Raw genomic sequence first — 20,677 nt, forward strand, 5'->3', positions numbered from 1 at the left:
AGGTAGATAATAAAGATGCGCCGTTTGCGGTCTCATCCGCAGAGTCCGAGGATAAACCGCGGGTCTGGCGGGTGACATGACGAAAAAATTGATTTTAAATAGATTCGGGCGGATGGCGGTTGAACCATTCGGAAATATTTAATATCCATAGTTCAGGGATCGGCAACCTTTACCACTCAAAGAGCCATTCTTGACCCGTGTCACAAAGTAAAGAAGACAATAGGAGCCGCAAACATTCTCGCGAATATCTGCTGGCGGTCACCCAGATAACAAGAATAAGGGGATGCTATGAAGCCATTGACTTTGACGCCTACTTCAACATGTACAAACTGCTTGCTAGACCAGTAACATGTTGTATGTGGCTTCCGCAGACACACGCACACGACTGCAAGGCATACTGGGTGATACAGAGTACACTGATGGTTGTGATATAAACTTTAACACTCTTACTAATATGCGCCACACTGTGAAGCCACACCAAACAAGAATGACAAACACATTTCGGGAGAACATCCTCACAGTAACACAACATAAACGCAACATAACAAATACCCAGAATCCTTTGCATCCATGACACTTCCTGACTATATTATACACCCCGCTAGCACCAAACCCCCCCCCCGTGCGTCGGTAAGGTGCGGGGGGGTTTGGTGCTAGCGGGGGGGTTTGGTGCTAGCGGGGTGTATAATATAGTCAGGAAGAGTCATGGATGCAAAGGATTACTGTGAGGATGTTCTCCCGAAATGTGTTTGTCATTCTTGTTTGGTGTGGCTTCACTGTGTGGCGCATATTAATAAGAGTGTTAAAGTTGTTTATATCACAACCATCAGTGTATTCTGTATCACACAGTATGCCTTACAATCTTGTACATGTATCTGCGGAAGCTGCATACAACAGGTTGCTGGACTGGCAAGCAGTTTGTAAATGTTGTAGAAGGCATCAAAGGCAATGGCTTCATAGCGCGCCCTTATTCTCGTTATCTCGATGAGCACCAGCAAATATTCGTGAGAATGGTTGCGGCTCCCACTGTCTTCTTTACTCTGTGAAACAGGTCAAAATAGCTCTTTGAGTGGTAAAGGTTGCCGACCCTTGATATATAACAACGGGCGGGTGGCAAGTGGTTGCGGTTTTGATAAAATTTTGTTTTGGGTGGATGGCGGGTGGATGACGACTTTAGTGATGCGGTTGCGGAGGATATTATTGCCTATCCGCGCATCTCTAATAGATAGATAGATAGATAGATATACAGTACTGGCCAAAAGTTTGGACACACCTCACTCAATGTGTTTTCTTTATTTTCATGACTATTTATATTATAGATTGTCACTGAAGGCATCAAAACTATAATTGAACACATGCAGAGTTATAGACTTTACAAAAAAAGGTGAAATAACTGAAAACATGTTTTGTATTGTAGTTTCTTCAAAATAGCCACCCTTTGCTCTGATTACTGCTGTGCACACTCTTGGCATTCTCTCAATTAAGAGGTAGTCCCTTGAAATGGTTTTCACTTCACAGGTGTTTTGTTTTCTTCAGTGAGAATCTACAAGATAAATAGTCATGGAAATAAAGAAAACGCATATAAATGAGAAGTTGTGTCCAAACTTTTCACCTGCACTGTACAGATATATAAAAATCCTGTTTCCATATGAGTTGGGAAATTGTGTTAGATGTAATTATAAATAGAATACAAAGATTTGCAAATCATTTTCAACCCATATTCAGTTTAATATGCTACAAAGACAACATATTTGATGTTCAAATAATCATTAACTTCAGAATTTAATGCCAGCAACACGTGACAAAGAAGTTGGGAAAGGTGGCAATAAATACTGATAAAGTTGGGGAATGCTCATCAAACACTTATTTGGAACATCCCACAGGTGTGTAGGCTAATTGGGAACAGGTGGGTGCCATGATTGGGTATAAAAACAGCTTCCCAAAAAATGCTCAGTCTTTCACAAGAAAGGATGGGGCGAGGTACACCCCTTTGTCCACAACTGCGTGAGCAAATAGTCAAACAGTTTATGTTGACACACACTTAGGACAAAGGATTCTCTGTCCATCGTCTGTTTTTGCAGCGCAATCAGCTCTTTTCTTACAGCTGTGAGTGTAACTGTGTCAGTGTACATACTTTTCAGACGCGTTAACTAAAGATGCAAAATAGCACCCGTAGAACAGTTTCACCATTGATAAATCACATTATGCCTGTTGAATGATTATACAGTATTTCTATTTCTATTATTCAGTATACAGTTCTGATGATCAAGATATAGTCTGTATATTCATATACAAAGACACACTAAATGGTTTGTACTCCTTTTGTTGCTGACTTAAGAAAAGCAAAGCACAAATTTAGTAGATGAGCTATGCTTGTGATATCAAGTTTGTACATGTTTTAGTACACGCAATCACCAACAAATGTGACGCACATCTTTAGGGGACTGACAAGAATGTGTGGTTGCAGCCTTGGCATCGGCTCAGGCACTTGGCCGGAAGAAAACAATCAAGTTCTCAGAGCAGATGTACGTAATGTTACAATTTTGCATGCCAACAAAGCCAGAAGAAGGTGCTCTAAAGTGCAGTGAGGCTCCACTTTTCAAAAGGTGCCAGCTCGATGCTAATTCACATTGGTTTGCCATAGACGTGCGACCAAATAGCATTAGTCATTTTACGTAGCGATTTCTACACTATGAATTGATTAACGTTGACCCCGACTTAAACAAGTTGAAAAACTTATTTGGGTGTTACCATTTAGATGTCAATTGTACGGAATATGTACTGTACTGTGCAATCTACTAATAAAAGTCTCAATCAATCCATCAAAAAACCTCCAAATTCGGTAATGAAAGCTATGTACGGTGTAATAAGCACAATACTTACAGTACAAAGTCTTTGTAGGACTCAACAAAAGAAAGAGTGGAAATTCAACTCAATGGCAAAGACTACTTCTTGACTAAGGAATCCCACTGTAGCCTACCGACTACTGCCATCTAACACTTTTACATCTGCATGCAAAGTTTAGTATATAATACTTGCAGTACTTGCAAATGAAACACAGGATTGTAGGAAAATGACCACATTTGAACACAGACAATAGTACCGTAAATGGGTGCTGTGAGTACCGGTCTAAAATCCCAGGTACCTGGAATTGGTACCACATTGATTCAAAAGTGATAAGTTAAATGACAACACAAACAAGACCCCCTTTTTGTAAAAATGCACCTACACATTGTAGTCAATCCAGTTACATCCTCTTCAGTTCAAACACTCAACCTTTCACACCTCCAATAAAAGTATTTACTCAACCTGCAGCAGCTCTGCAAGCTTTCAGGTCAGCTTAAATGGCAATGCATCTTGGCTGCAATTTTCATCATGATTCACGGCGAGATGATGTGAAACTTTGTGACAGATGAGACAGCCACACTTGACTCACGGTAACAGTGAAGCGTGGCCTAATTCAAATTAGGCAAGTGATTTATTTCGGGACGACGGCAATCATCTTTCTCCCTCCTCTACCTGTTGACAAGCAACGACTGCTAAGATGTGTTTCAGTGATGAGCTGTTTTCTGGGGTTTTAAAGAGCTGCCTTTGGCCGAAGCTCGCTCGGGGCTTCATTTGGATGCTCACTAGTGTCTCTCAAGAAGGATGGAGTTAGCGTGAATACTATTTTTACAGTATAACATCACCTAAAAACTGAGGCATATGGCTTGATGATTCATGGTGCCTATTCGGAGGTGATAATGCATTGGGAGAAATCTGTTGCAATCTGAAGTATTTACAGTCTCTCACACAAGTGAGTACATCCCTGGTATTTCAGCAACCGCTATATCACAGTATGTTTTATAACTATAAAGATGAAACTTGGGTATAACTTAGGGTAGTCGGCTTATACAGCATTATAGATTGACTATCCACTGAAAAAAACTCAATACACTTCAACCAAGAATGAGTACCTTTCACATTTGAACAGATAAGGCACTAGTGTTGTCCCGATACCAATATATTGGTACCGGTACCAAAATTAATTCAATACTTTTCTAAATGAAAGGGACCACAAAAAAATAGTATTGGCTTTATTTTAAGAACAATTCTTAGAGTACATTAAACATGTTTCTTTTTGCAAGTTTGTCCTTAAATCAAAAAAATAATGAACATAAAAGACAACTTGTTTTTTAGTAGTAAGTAAACAAAAAAAGGGCTCCTAATAAGCAGTAACATATTGTGTCATTTCCCATTCTATGGTAGAAAATGAATTATTAATCTACTTGTTCATTTACTGTTAAAATCTGCTTACTTTCTCTTTTAACATGTTCCATCTACACTTCTGTAAAAATTTTAAAAATAGTTAATTTTTCTGTTGTTTGGATGCTTTACATTAGTTCTGGATGATACCACAAATTTGGGTATCAATCTGATACCAAGTCGTTACAGGATCAGATATTAGTTATATATTCAAAGTCATCATGTGTACAGGGACATATTTCCTGAGTTTCTAAACATAATATACATAAAAAAAATTAAAGAAGATGTTGTGATGCCAAAAATTATTGAAAAATGAAAAATTTAAAAATGAGCTAATTTTGTTAACTATGGTTTCCAGTTGTTATCTCTTGTTTTCCTATTACATTTTTGAGTCTCATTTGCAAGTATTATATAGTTGACTTTACATGCCATTCCAAAGCGTTAACTGGCAGTAGTGTATAAGCTACGGTGTGTTGCCTGGTCAGGAAGTAGTCTTTGCCATTAAACTAAATCAAATATTTTGATGAGCTCTAGAAAGTGTTTTCTGTTGTAAGTATTGTACTTATTAAACACCAGCTGTTTGATTGCAACGTACACCTTAGTTATACTTTTCATAAACAAATTTGGAAGTGTTTAAAACGCCATGTAAAATCGCTACTATTTATCAGTGGCAAATATACAGCAAATCCAAATTCCAAACCAGTAAACTTGCCTCAAGTTAGCACATTTTTGAAAAGTGTAGCCTTACTTTACATTTGAGAGTTTTCTACCAGGCATACTTGCTTTGTTGGCATTGGAAATTGCAACATTACCTAGAAACAGTCCGCTCTGAGTGCTACTTGAGTGAATTTTAACTGTCAGGTGTTTGAGCCTGCTGAGTCTGCAAGTGGATGCGACGTCACAATTAACGAAGGCATCAAAATATGGCACCATTTAAATTTTACGTGAATCGATACCCAGTAATACTGAGGGAATTCGGTCTGTGCCAACAAAAATACCGAATTTGGTAGGCCTACCCATCCTTCTTTAGGTCCTGATCTACTAAAAGTTTGCGTGTCCTAAAACATGTGCAAACTTGATAGTGCACGCAAGCTGATTCCAGAGGATTACGTCTCCAAAATTAGCAAAATAAAGAGCACAATCTATTTAATGTGTCTGCCTTCAAGCACATGCAGAATATATACTGATTATCAAAACACCAACAATACTGGGAGGAGATGCAAATCTAATCATTTAGCACACGCGATGTGATTTATCAAGACTGAAACGGTTTTGCTGCTTCTATTTTTGCGTTTATATTTATATTTATTTCTGGAAGGTACGTGCAAACTAGCACAGTTACGCAAAAAATAAGCTGTTAGATGATGTAAGCACCACATCCCACCCCCAGGATTGTAAATAATGTAAATAATTAAATGTATATACTCTGATGATTAACTTGTGTGATGACATTATTATGCTGATAGTATATATTTGTACCATGAATTGATTAACGTGGACCCCAACTTAAACAGGTGGAAAAACCTATTCGGGTGTTACCATTTAGTGGTCAATTGTACAGAATATGTACTGTACTGTGCAATCTACTAATGAAAGTTTCAATCAATCAATCAATCAAAGAAAGGAGGAGATGGCCCGCAATGGAATATGATTGAGAGAGAATACTGTATGTCAACATATTTGAACCATCAGAAATAAAATATTAGACATATAGTCCACTCGGCAATGCCATTTTATAGCTCCTGGATGACTTGAGGGGCTTTTTGGATCCAGCAGCCACAAAAAGGAATTACATTGATTTTTTTTGGTGAAAGATGTTATTGTTTTTTTTCATTGGAGTCGGGTTTTGGATCATTCCAGCACACGTACATTTCAGAGGGCACCTTCCACTAGCTAAAAGTAGGTCCTGTTGTCCAAATTGCGCTGTACTATATATAAAAGCGGGTAGCCTCCAGATTATAGTTGTATGCTATAAGCAACATATAAGTCGGAAAACGGCACTGTTTGCAGCACATAGATGCAGTTAATGAGTGTCTCCATAGTGGTGGTACACACAAAAATCGTATTTAATTAGAGCAACCCGAACCATTTTTGCCCACTAATTTTATAGATGGCACCCGCGATTTGTTTTTGTTGTTACTTCATATTTTAGTAGATGTACACTGACTACTCCTAAGTGTATCCAAGTTTCATTTTTATAGTTTTGTTCTTTGAGAAAATACTATGATAAATTGTTTTGCTTTGGCGTTAAATTTTATTCGATAGTGTATAATTCGCCTGATATTTGGTTTCATGTACAAATGAATAAAAGTGTTGGGACATGCGAGCAAGACACCTTAGATCTGCCCTCCATTTTCTAACTTTGTGCCCTGGCTAAATTGGGGCCCTATGCAGAATTTTTTCCACACCTTTAAATCAGTGCGAAACGATTTATTATGCTAAAGTATGTCCACATTATATATGTGCTGCTTCTACTCCAGACCATCCTGTGCGTATTGCTTCCATCAGTGGTTCTCAAATGGAGGTACGCGCACCCCTGGTGGTACTTGAAGGTAGGGCTGGGCGATATATCGATATAAAGGATATATTGCAGATTTGTCTCTGTGCGATAAAGAAAATGACTGTATCGTAATATTCGATTATATGTTCTCACACAGTTGATTTTAGCAGTGGGCATTACATTAGTGGCGTTTCTCACTCCTCCTCGCCTCTCCTTCTCACAGAGACAGATAACAAGCCCGCCTTCTACATACATCACATACTGTCGCACGTCTAGCGTCATACACTCTCGCCGACCAGAGAGGTAGCAGCATGGCTAACGTTAGCTGAGGCAGGTCGTACAAGCAGAGCGGAGAATAACTTGTGACAATACAAGAGAGAGAAGGTGCGAAACTGATTACAAATGGAGGAAAAACAAAATAAAGAGCAGGGGATCCATCATCTGGCGGTGGTTTGGCTTTAAGTGGGAAGATATTGAGCAGACAACAGCAATATGCAAAGTATGCAGCAGAAGTGTTACTACAAAAAGGTAGCAGCTCTATTAATTTGTTCTTTCATTTAAAAAGTCACCCGTGAGAGAATGAAGAGTATTCAATAAATACAGTTTTGGTCAATTGACTTAGTTGTGATTTCCCTCTCTGCAAGAAAGTTTAAAAGTAGCATATATTAATGCAGTATGAAGAAGAATGTTTTAATGCAGACACATAAAATCATCATACTGCTGTGATTATATGCATCTAGTGTTTATTCAAGGCTAAGGCAAAATATCGTAATATATATCGTATATCGCAATATGGCATAAAAAATATTGCGATATTAATAAAAGCCAATATCGCCCAGCCCTACTTGAAAGTATGCCAAGGGGTACGTGACATTTTAAAAAAATATTCTAAAAATAGCAACAATTCAAAAATCCTTTATAAATATATATATTGAATAATACTTCAACAAAATAGGAATGTAAGGTCAAAAACTGTGAAAAGAAATGCAACAATGCAGTGTTGACAGCTAGATTTTTTTGTGGACATGTTCCATAAATATTGATGTCAAAGATTTCTTTTTTTGTGAAGAAATGTTTACAATTAAGTTCATGAATCCAGATGGATCTCTATTACAATCCCCAAAGAGGGCACTTTAAGTTGATGATTACTTCTGTGTGTAGAAATCTTTATTTATAATTGAATCACTCGTTTATTTTTCAACAAGTTTTTAGTTTTTTGTTTTTTTGGGGAGTGCTTTTCTCCCGTCCAAAAGCAAACCCAGTAACTCAATTTTGATCAAAACTGAGCTGATAATAATTTTGGAGTTCCTAGGTGATATGCTTTACATTAGTGTATGCGATATTGTAATTTGTTCCGTAAGTAAGCTATTACGTGCATGGCAGGACCTAGCAACTACCACATAACCGCGTAGATACAACAGAAAAACCTAGTATCTCAAGGGACCAATCGGAGCTTCTTTGTCAGTCGCCTTATTGTCCTTAATGAGACATTTGCACAAATGGGGGCCGACGGTCAACCTGATTATGTGATATTATGGCACGAGGGGATCTTTGGAAGATTGGCCCAGGACGTTGCAAGCACCTTCATTAAATGTATTGTTCTTGATTCTTCCCCTTGCATACTCTTTTGGGCAGATAACTGTGGAGGTAAAAAAAAAAACTGGATGCTGTACACGGCGCTTGCCCAATGTGCAAATGCAGAATGGGGCCCACCCGAGATTGTGATAAAATATCTGGAGAAAGGGCACACGTTCATGAGAGCAGATTCAATCCATGGCTCAATCGGCAAGAAAATGAAAGCTCAAGAAAACATCTATACGTTTGATGACTTTGTAGATCTTTGTAAGACAGTGTCAAGATAGATTGGTTTTCTTTTGTTTTCTCAAAATCAGCTAGAGGTGTGTTACTAGGTTTTGCCTTTGGATGGGAGTTTTTCGGTGACCAAAATTTTGGGGAGGTTACCGAATTTTCAGTGCATCACTAGTTTATAGTTTAAATAATAGACTGCATATATATCCATTCATACAATATATTTAAGTTTTAAGTCTTTTTACATTAAAAAAATAACAAATTTACAGGGGCAACCCTGAAATGTGAATTTAATTAGATGCATGTTTTCGACTAAAACAAATTCATAAATTTGTTTTAAAATGTGCAAAATAACAAATTTTAACATATTCAAGCTGATTTTCTTGCCGTGCCTCCAAATGGAGATTTAACCCAGTATGTGTGTCTTACAAGACAGTGACAATTTCAAATGTTCTATCATATTCCTATAAGTGACAGAGCAGGAAACGGGCTATGAATACATTTGCAGTAAAATGTCATGTGAAGTGCCCTGTTGTTCATTAATTGACATCTTACATGCGCCTCATCACGCAAAATAGGCCCCCCACGGCTCACGGGGCCCTACACACAGCTAGTGATCTGCCTATAGGGAGGGGCAGTTGTAGGGAAGTAACAGTGTTATAAATATTGCGGTATTTCAGTTTCAAAGTATTTTCAATAATACTGTGACGTGTGATGGTATTGAAAGAACACTTGGTAAGTGTAGTTTTCTTCTGGCGTTTTAATGTTGGCCCGGTCTGTAAATGAACTACTGTAAGCAGGAAGTGAAGTGTGTTTGTACTCGTTGGAGATAAAACAAATTGTTTTTTGGACAATAAATCTGTCCATAACTGGCTTGGCTATGTTGCTAACAAACAGACAAACAAGCCAAGGCCAAAATATAACAGTTGCAGGTGCCAGGACGACGATTTTTTCGCAGCTTGCTGCGAGGATTGTTTTCCCGGGATGCAATCGCACTAGACCAGTCATGGCTTGACGGTAAGTACATATTTAATCTTGACTATAAAAAATGTACAAACATAAAGCGCTCACAGCGGAGGCACAACTTGACTAAGGAAACAAAAACTAGCACTTAGGCAGACTATGGGCATGAAACAAAAACACTTACTGTGACATGAGCAGAGCAGCATTAACTATGAACAAGAATTGAACGTCAGTAACTATGGCATGAAGACAATCAATGTGGCCAGCCCGACTACCTGGCAACTACAGGCTTAAATAATAATGTCATGATTAAAAACAGGTGCGTGAGTCAAACACATGAGACAGGTGAAACTAATCAGTCGCCATGGTGACAAAACAAACAAGAGTGCACAAAAACAGGGACTAATGGAGTCTTAAACCGAACAGAACATAACCAAACAAAATCCAGACCACAGAACATGACAGCGGGAGGTACTGTAAGAAAGTCTGCGTTCTGGCAAACCGAAGCGCGCCACTTTTGTTTCGAGCCAGCCAGTCGCGGTGCAACACATGGCAGGAAATGCTCGGATTGGCGACGAGTCTGCCTACAGGAGAGAGGTGGACCGACTGGCGTCCTGGTGCAGCCTCAACAACCTGGAGCTGAACACCCAGAAAACAATGGAGATGATCATGGACTTCAGGAAAGTCACAGCCCCACCATCCCCCCCTCACCCTGATTGACTCTCCCACCCCCGTCTCCATTGTGAACTCCTTCCGTTTCTTGGGCACCCCCATCACCCAAGACCTCAAGTGGGAGCCGACCATCAGCTCCCTCATCAAGAAGGCCCAGCAGAGAATGTACTTCCTGCGGCAGCTGAAAAAACTGAAAGTGCCGACTGAGATGCTGGTGCAGTTCTACTCAGCAGTCATCGAGTCCATCCTCACCTCCTCCATCACCGTGTGGTTCCCCGGCGCCACATTCCAGGACAAGCATCGACTGCAGCGCATGGTACGTGCTGCTGAGAAAGTGATTGGCTGAAAACTCCCACCCCTCCTGGACCTGTTCTCCTCCAGGACCAGGAGGCATGTAGGTCGGATCACAGCTGACTCTTCTCACCCTGGACACAAAATATTCTCCCCTCTCCCATCAGGCAGGAGACTACGGTCCATCCAGACTCACACCTCTCGCCACCTGAACAGTTTTTTCCCCTGGGCCATCAGACATGTGAAAAATAACAAGATCTGATATCTCAATTACAGCTCATGTTATTCTATTCTGTGTTATATGTCTTTTATGTTGCACGATTGTGCCAGGTAAAATTCGTAGTTTGTGAACCCGTTCTCAAACAATGGCAATAAAAACTTTTCTGATTTCGCATTCTGAAATCACCCCCAAAAAAGTTCAACATACATCCACACACACATTCACTGTACAAACATACGTATATACATACTGTACATATACAAACACATACACTCATGCATATGATCACTATCATCAAACAAAAATTAACGTTGTTCCCCTAGGGGAAACTGGGTAAAACACGGCACACTGGCAAAGCTTAACCTATTGTTACTATAACAATCTACAAGGTTAATACAGTTCGCTAATGTTTCTTTCCCTCCATTAATCTGCTTTCTTTTGTAATTCAAGTTACCATCACATATATATATTGTTGCATTTGAAACAATTGTATTGTTGATCAAAGAGATAATTATTGTTATTATTCATCATCAATAGTGCTATTTCTATTAGTATTTCCATTGCTCCATTTGTAGTACAATAATGTTCATTGTCATTTCTGTGTTATTAATATTGACTTCACTAACTGCTTCTTTGTTATCATTATACAAATCATATTTGAACATATTGTATTTGCTGATCCTGTACTGTTGCTGTTGTGGTTGTTATTGTTGTTGTTGTCTCTGTTTTATTCCCCTCTTGTCCCCGCAATTTCCCCTTCTATCTTCCTTTTTTTCCTCTTTCTATCCCGTGTTGCGGTACGGCTGCGCCACACATTAATACAAATCTATTTAATAAAATCAAATACAAATAGGGCAACAAGAGAAGTATGCCACTCTTCTCTTTTGTAAAGTAAATCTGTACAGCAAATATGGGCATCTACATCAACAATAGGATTTGAATATATATATATATATATATATATATATATATATATATATATATATATATAATATATATATATATATATATATATATATATATATATATATATTAAGAAATTCTACACAGAAAATAAGAGTAAACTAAAAAGCTGTTGATACCCTACCATCGGTGGCCCTTGCCAACAGTTTGGAATAGACAAGCTTGGATGGGTTTGGTGTGACAACCCCATCAAACACCTTTGGAATGAACCAGAACAGAGATGGCGAGTCAGCAGGCCTTATATCAGGTCTAACATCACTGACCTCACAAATTCTCACCGACACGTTCTTTATACTCCGCCTTCGTCCACCAGAGGAGACCAAGGTGAATAACTCCATATTTTATTCCATTTTCACTTCCTGCAAGTGAAATGGCCTCACGTGTCAATACTTATACCCACATAGGGTATGACTGACGTCACTTTCCACACACGAGACCACCTCCTTTTTCGCCATCTGCTGTGGCTGTAAGTGTTGCGATACAGCCGGGAGGGAAACAAGCCGGTATCGTAAAAAATTGATCAATCGGCCATGTATGAACCACAGGGCGATCATACATACATAACATACATATAAAGTAAGTGACTAGTTTACAGTATATTTATACAGTATATAGTATATACTGTATGTATATATACTATATATATATATATATATATATATCAATGTATTTTATTTCGTCAATCTTCACATAAAACAAAGAACAACAACAAGAAAAGAAAAAAAAAAAACACTCATTTGAGCAATGATTGAGCCGAAAGGGTGTAGGTTGAAGCAATATATATATATATATATATATATATATATATAGATATATATATATATATATAGTAGGGGTCACCAACCTTCTTGGTTACTGATTAATGCGAAGGGCTACCAGTTTGATACACACTTAAATAAATTGCCAAAAATAGCCAATTTGCTCAATTTACCTTTAATAAATAAATCTATACATATATTAAAAAAATGGGTATTTCTGTCTGCCATTCCGTCGTACATTTTTTTTCCTTTTACGGAAGGTTTTTTGTAGAGAATAAATGATGAAAAAAACACTTGAACGGTTTAAAAGAGGAGAAAACACTAAATAAAATTTGAAACATAGTTTATCTTCAATGTCGACTCTTTAAAATTCAAAATTCAACCCAAAAAAATGAAGAGGAAAAACTAGCTGATTCGAATCTTTTTAAAAAAATTAAAAAAGGGAATTATGGAACATCATTAGTCATTTTTCCTGATTAAGATCAATTTCAGAATTTTGATGACGTGTTTTAAATAGGTTAAAATCCAATCTGCACTTGTTATAATATATAACAAATTGGACCAAGCTATATTTCTAACAGAGACAAATCCTTATTTCTTCTAAATTTCCCACAACAAAAATTTTAAAAGAAATTCAAAATAAGATTTAAATTTGATTCTACAGATTTTGTAGATTTGCCAGAATATTTTTTTTTTATATTAATCATAATAAGTTTGAAGAAATATTTCACAAATATTCTTTGTCGAAAAAAACGGAAGCTAAAATGAAGAATTAAATTAAAAATGTATTTATTATTTTTTACAATAAAAAAAAAATACTTGAACATTGATTTAAATTGTCAGGAAAGATGAGGAAGGAATTTAAAAGGTAAAAAGGTATATGTGTTTAAAAATCCTTAAATCATTTTTAAGGTTGTATTTTTTCTCTAAAATTGTCTTTCTGAAAGTTATAAGAAGCAAAGCAAAAAAATAAATGAATTTATTTAAACAAGTGAAGACCAAGTCTTTAAAATATTTTCTTGGATTTTCAGATTCAATTTGAGTTTTGTCTTTCTTAGAATTAAAAATGTCGAGAAAAGCGAGACCAGCTTGCGAGTAAATAAATAAAATTTAAAAAATAGAGGCAGCTCACTGGTAAGTGCTGCTATTTGAGCTATTTTTAGAACAGGCCAGCGGGCTATTCATCTGGTCCTTACGGGCTACCTGGTGCCCGCGGGCACCGCATTGGTGACCCCTGATATACAGTACATTATATATATATATATATATATATATATATATATATATATATATATATATATATATTCCAGCGCCCCCCGCGACCCCAAAGGGGAATAAGCGGTAGAAAATGGATGGATATATATATATATATATATATATATATATATATATATATATATATATATATATACATATATATATATATATATGTATATATATATATATATATATATATATATATATATGTATATATATATTAGGGCTGCAACAACTAATCGATTAAATCGAATAAAATTGATAATAAAAATAGTTGCCGATTAGTTTAGTCATCGATTTGTTGAATCTATGCTATGCGCATGCGCTGCTGCTACGCCTCATGAGGTGGCAGTAAGTGGTCTGTGCAGCTCACATGACCACGCCGTCTCCTTTGCCTGGAAACATTCGAAGAATTGCGGAGGAAAACAGGAGCGATAGTTCAGTGGCGAAACATCTCGAAGTTATTGCTTCAATGGAGAAAAGTGTACGACCTAAGTCGTCCAAAGTGTCGGAACACTTTACTTTAAAGGCTTCAAAGAAGACAGTTTCCTGCAAAATGTGCAGCATGGACAACATTGCTTCGGGAGCACCTGAAGCGGAGACATGTGGGAGCCATGGATGAAGGGAAGAACTCACGGTACGTAACTTTAAGTCCAGAGTCCAGAGAAATTGATCCGTTGTGTCCGTCTGTGTGTTTTTAATCTTTTGTTAACGAGGAGATTTTTTTTTTTAAGGCAGCGCTGCAGCAACTGTTGTGTTAAGAACTTTTTGGAGATGTGACGACTTCATTTTCTGAATTGTTATGAGTGGCAACAGGCATTCATGAGTTAAGCACGGCAGCTCTTTTTTGTGAGTTAAGTTAACGTTATCCCTTTCTTGCAACGCGGGGCTGATAATGTGTCTCCGGCACATTTGACTCCGTTTTGAGAGCCAAAACGCACGGTTACCAATTTGGAAGTAAAAATAACGGACAGAAATATCTCAGGTTCGTTTCATAATGGAGTGATGTGGGCCCCAAAAAGCCGTATAAATCTATTTAGATTTGAGTGACGCTTTAGTATAACTAAACGTTATGAAGGTGCTGGAATATGTTATGCTATTACTCAGAGGCAGCCTAAAATGAATCCTTTATTATTCACAACAGAAATGTATACAATATCTGGCCCATATCTGATCTGATGAGTTACATTTCCTTGTTATTATTGGTGTATTCTGCAACTCCAAAGTCCATGTATTTAATTAAGCTGTTTTTTTTTTTAATGTGGTGGTGTATTTGCCTTTTACGTCAGAAATGATTAATAAAATCAACTGCGTGTGTATCGAGTTACATGTAAATGATGCTACTATGTATGTTCATAATATGGTTTCTCTCATTTCAGAAAGAAACAAGGCAGCATTAGCGACTTGGTTCAAAGGAAGGTCTGCACACCACAGCAAGCGGCTGCACTGACTGATGCTACCTGAATATGTTGCTAACTGACATGAGGCCACTATCAATAGTGGAGGATGAAGGTTTTAGACAAATGATTCATGTTCTCAACCCTGTTTATACTCTTCCCTCGAGGATCCATTTTACCAAACTGATGGAGAGGAAGTACGAGCAGACATTCCAAGCAGTGCAAACTGACATAAAAGCCACGCAGAGCAAATTGCTCTCAGTACTGATGTGTGGACAAATGTAGCCACAGAAGCCTACTGTTGCGGCACATGCGCAGTCTGCGTCTACCTCCACTGCGGGACCACCCAGAGGACCCGCTTACAGCGCACTCGGACACGCTCACGCTGAGCGCAGCACGCCCACGCAGCGACAAGCCTGCACTCATTTATCAATCTGCTCACCTGGTTCTAATGAGGGCAAGATCAATAAAGGACCAGTTGACCCAAGGATCGGCGCGGGAACTTAGTTCTCATATGGTGAACCACAAGCAAAGCTCTCTGCGCTATTCTTGTTTCCTCTCTGTGGCTTGACTTGTCCTTTGTCTTCTCCCGTGTCCCCGCAGTACCCTCCGTCGCCTGCAAAGTGAGCTGTGCGTCTTACTTTTCCCCGGATCTCCTTCTTTCTCTAACTGCCTCCTTCGTTCCTCGACTCCTTGCTCGCCCTCGGACAACGACGACTCGCTCCTGCCTTTCGCCGCTTCTGCCCCTGAACAATCCTGCCTGCCTCGCCCTTGTCTGACATCACCGCGTCTCCAACACTTATGGTAAAACGCTTCAATTAAATACTTCACATAGTCTTACACCATACTCACTCTTGGGTTTTTGACACACACTATTCTATAGTTTATTAGTATTGTTTATTATTAGTAGTAGTAGTATTATATATATATATTTACTATATATATATTAAATCTCTGTACACTACTGCCACCTGGTGTCTGTTTGCTAAGGCTTATGGTCTCTCTCTCTCTCTCTCTGCGCTTTTCCCTCGTATCTGACATCCTTGTTTGTTCTCCCATGTTTCCGCAGTGTTTTGCTTCCGTTGCCCTGGATTTGGACTGCCTCCCTCGTTTCTCGACTCTTCGCTCGCCCCTGGACTCTGACATCTCTCTCTGCCCCACGGACCCCTCGCGGATCTTGGGCTCCTTTTGTCTTGCCCTCTCTGGTTTTTGTCTGCTTCCTCATTCAACATTTACGGTAACACTTAACAGCTAATCTACACACATAGTCACACACATACACTCTTGGATTTTGTCACACACCATTCTAAAGTTTATTAGTATTGTTAATTATATATATATCCATCCATCCATTTTCTACCGCTTATTCCCTTTCTGGGTCGCGGGGGGCGCTGGCGCCTATCTCAGCTACAGTCGGGCGGAAGGCGGCGTACACCCTGGACAAGTCGCCACCTCATCGCAGGGCCAACACAGATAGACAGACAACACTCACACTCACATTCACACACTAGGGCCAATTTAGTGTTGCCAATCAACCTATCCCCAGGTGCATGTCTTTGGAGGTGGGAGGAAGCCGGAGTACCCGGAGGGAACCCACGCATTCACGGGGAGAACATGCAAACTCCACACAGAAAGATCCCGAGCCTGGATTTGAACCCAGGACTGCAGGACCTTCGTATTGTGAGGCCGATGCACATATATATATATATATATATATATATATATATATATATATATATATCCATCCATCCATTTTCTGCCGCTTATTCCCTTTTGGGGTCGCGGGGGGCGCTGGCGCCTATCTCATATATATATATATATATATATATATATATATATATATATATATATATATATATATATATATATATATATGTTTACTATATATATATTATAGATCATTGTACATTACTGTGCTCTGGTGTCAGTCTGCCGTCACCTCCCTGTTTAAACCACAACAAGACATTCAGCATCCAACACTGCAGAGTGGTTGGAATAGGTAGTAGACAGGTTTGAAATTTCCTGTAAGCAAAATTATTGCTATTGTGCATGACAATGGTGCACTTTATAAAAAAAAACATTTTTGTAACACTTGCCTTGTTTTATTTGGCAAGTCGAAAGGACATGGTGCCAATATGCTGTTTTTTAAAATAAAGTATTGGAAAGGATAGAAATGTAGTTTGTCTCTTTTAACCGATTATTAATCGATTAATTGAAGTAATAATCGACAGATTATTCGATTATCAAATTAATCGTTAGTTGCAGCCCTAATATAAATATATATATATATATATATATTAGGGGTGTAACGGTACATGTATTTGTATTGAACCGTTTGGGTACGGGGGTTTCGGTTCGGTTCGGAGGTGTACCGAACGAGTACACATGCTAGCAGCGACCGGGCTAGGACAACATATATAAGCCAGAGCTGGAAGACCCTCCTGACTCTTTAAGATCTCCCGTTTGGGAACACTTTGGCTGCGTGATACAACAATGGAGGACGGAGGTTTGCCGAGTTTGTTCAGCAGCTGCTTTTGACAACACGTCAAACACGTGTTGCACCTTTCCTGCTTACGGCTCCCAGAGACAGACACTCCTCCGGGGCTGATGTATTCTCGGGGGCAACAACTTTCATTCTACCCGGCAGTGGGTCTCCACAGCTCAGGACTCAAGGGTAAATGAAGAAACCGGCAATTAGTTGCAAATCGTGGCTGTATTGAGGTCTTGCACACAGCCAATCCAACAAAACACCAGCCACTCCCGCACTCTACCGCTCCCTCACCTCGCTCGCTCACACACTCACCTCACATGCTGTCACTTCCTTTTTCTCCCTTCGTTGCAAAGACGAATGGTTTCCTTAAATTACCGCTGTGACGGCAGTAGCTTCAGAACAATGGAAAAAAACTAAAAGTTTTGTCTGAAGGGACAAAAAAAAAGAAAAAAAGGGAGGCTACTCGGATAAAAAGACAGTCAAAGCTCAACATTGGCCCGGCTTTCACTCCCTGGCGTGATCTTAAAGACAAGGAGAGATTTCAGACTGATGCTGCCTTAGCTTGGTTCCTGCTTTATTAATTACTAAGTAACTTTTAGTTAGTTTAGTCTTTATTTGAAGGGACAATGCACAGAGACATTCAACTCCAAGACAGATATGTTCTGCGCCAGATTATAGCTAAATAGCTCATTTCCATCTGCAGTACTTGGCTACCTAAATTAAAGAGATACAAAAAAAACTTGCAATACAATTATAACAATAAAATTATACTATAGCATGCAATCAAATTAAGAAAAGTCATAAAATGCCCTTTCATTGACAGGTACATTACAACCCGCCCTCCTTTACATCAAAACACATGGTCTTGTTCACAGCTGTCATCATTTGATGCTGAAATGAAAATACTAATGCTAATGTTAGCAACTTTGCGTAGTAACAATAAATAGCTACCAGCTTGTTGGTGTGCACTTCCACACTGACACGACCAGCTACGCAACAAACTCAAAGTTAAAGTTAAAGTACCAATGATTGTCACACACACACTAGGTGTGGCGAAAATATTCTCTGCATTTGACCCATCCCCTTGTTCCACCCCCTGGGACGTGAGGGGAGCAGTGAGCAGCAGCAGTGGCCGCGCCCAGGAATCATTTTTGGTGATTTAACCCCCAATTCCAACCCTTGATGCTGAGTGCCAAGCAGGGAGGTAATGGGTCCCATTTTTATAGTCTTTGGTATGACATCGGCCGGGGTTTGAACTCACAACCTAACAATCTCAAGGCGGAAAGTCTAACCACTAAACCACTGAGTAGGCCTAGTGGTTACTCATAAGTACTATACAAAAAACAAAAAAACAATGTGATGACTCCAAACCGCAAATATAAAGTTTGAGTAATATATCTAGGTTCCGGCTCTGTAAAGATCAGTCATTTTGAATCATTGTGGTATTATTGTGTCAATTTGTACGTATGTGCCAGTAGTCCTGGTCCTCATGGGAAATGTGATTCTTCCTTCAAGAAAAACACTACCGCTTTGGTCCACTGACGCCGCCAAAATAAACCAAAACTGAAAGTTCTTAAAGTGGAGCGTCATGTGAAGAGTAGTAACAGTAGTGCTTACCTCAGTGAGGTGCGGGTTGGGGTTGAAGCCACACTGGTTGCACACATTGGAGCGGCACATCGTGCACGTGTTGAAGTTTGGCTTGTCATCACCAGTGCCAGTCAGGTCAGCCATTTTGCAGACAGGGCACAGATTGCTGCTGGGCATGGGCGCTATTTGAGGCACAGAGTAAGGAGAGGTAGGGACGCTGCCTCGGTCCGGGGATACCGAAGGAGACCTCCCAGTCTTGCTGCTTCCCACGTCCACATGCAAGTTCTTCCTGGACACATGACCGTGGCCCTGTTCTCCTTGGGTGGGTGGGGTGTCATGGGAGGCCAACCTGTCTCCTGTTCCATGGCTGCTGTGTACTCCTACTTTAGGGCCTGGGTCTGATGCAGGCGGCCTAAAAGAGAATATACAATGATCTGCATTTTAATTTCCCTATCAAAAGAAATTGTAAGTCTCTCACTTTTTTGCTTCAATTTTGATAAAAGTCATTAACAAAGATCCTTCTTCTGATAACGGATCTGACAGGTCTTGTAGCTAAATGAGCTTGTCTTGTGTGTAGGACAGCTTTGTTTGAATTAAAAAATTAAAACAGGCTTCACAACACGTCTTAAAATAAATCATTGAGTTCCGCAAACTATCCGTCAGTTCGCCACAATGGTGTGAGATTTAAGTTTGATGGTTTTGTCAATCCCGGGCTCGGGATCTTTCTGTGTGGAGTTTGCATGTTCTCCCCGTGACTGCGTGGGTTCCCTCCAGGTACTCCGGCTTCCTCCCACCTCAAAAGACATGCACCTGGGAATAGGTTGTTTGCAACACTAAATTGGCCCTAGTGTGTGAATGTGAGTGTGAATGTTGTCTATCTGTGTTGGCCCTGTGATGAGGTAGCGACTTGTCCAGGGTGTACACTGCCTTCCACCCGAAGCAGCTGAGATAGGCTCCAGCACCCCCCGCGATCCCAAAAGGGACAAGCGGTAGAAAACGGATGGATGGATGGGTTTTGTTTTTCTTTAGCGATGATACTAACCAAGCATGTTGTTGATGTCAGCATGGAGCTTACGTAGCTCACATGCTAACGTTTGTGTCCTCCTTTCACACTTCCTAAAGTTACGTTGTTGTATCTGATAGTTGGTATCTATTACATAAGCACAGTGCAGAGTTACAGTATAAATAAAAAGTGCACAACAGCACTTCTTGGAGACACATACACAGCACATTAGCGCTTCCAGTCGCACTCCTCTCCGCGCGCCTCTCCTCTACGCGCTCACCAGACCACTCACCAGCGCGCTCTAATCCTGTCGTGGCTGCGCTCCAGCGCAGCAGTTCCAAATCTGCAATCTGCACACCTCACGCTGATGAGGGGCCACACTTTCCAGCGCCAGAACGTAACTTCCTGTTCCTCTACAGTAAGCCTACACGTCTCCAGATCTATGTGCATTTAATCGCTCTCTGAGTTTCCGCTCCTCTGTGCTCATCGTCTTGTATCCTGTGTCGTCATCCAGCTGCGTT

At 39.6% G+C, this 20,677-nt stretch overlaps 1 protein-coding gene across 4 annotated transcripts in view; it reads right to left on the minus strand.

Annotated features, from left to right (window-relative positions):
- Positions 1-20,677, minus strand: part of bsnb (bassoon (presynaptic cytomatrix protein) b) — a 263,285-nt gene that overhangs the window by 210,057 nt on the left and 32,551 nt on the right. For all 4 annotated transcript variants that reach the window (XM_061874322.1, XM_061874321.1, XM_061874320.1 and 1 more), the window contains exon 2: positions 19,184-19,565. In XM_061874322.1, the coding sequence (XP_061730306.1) occupies positions 19,184-19,565 (382 nt within the window). The remainder of the gene's footprint in view (positions 1-19,183; positions 19,566-20,677) is intronic.

The sequence above is a fragment of the Nerophis ophidion genome, linkage group LG16, assembly GCF_033978795.1.
Source record: "Nerophis ophidion isolate RoL-2023_Sa linkage group LG16, RoL_Noph_v1.0, whole genome shotgun sequence".
NCBI lineage: Eukaryota > Metazoa > Chordata > Actinopteri > Syngnathiformes > Syngnathidae > Nerophis > Nerophis ophidion.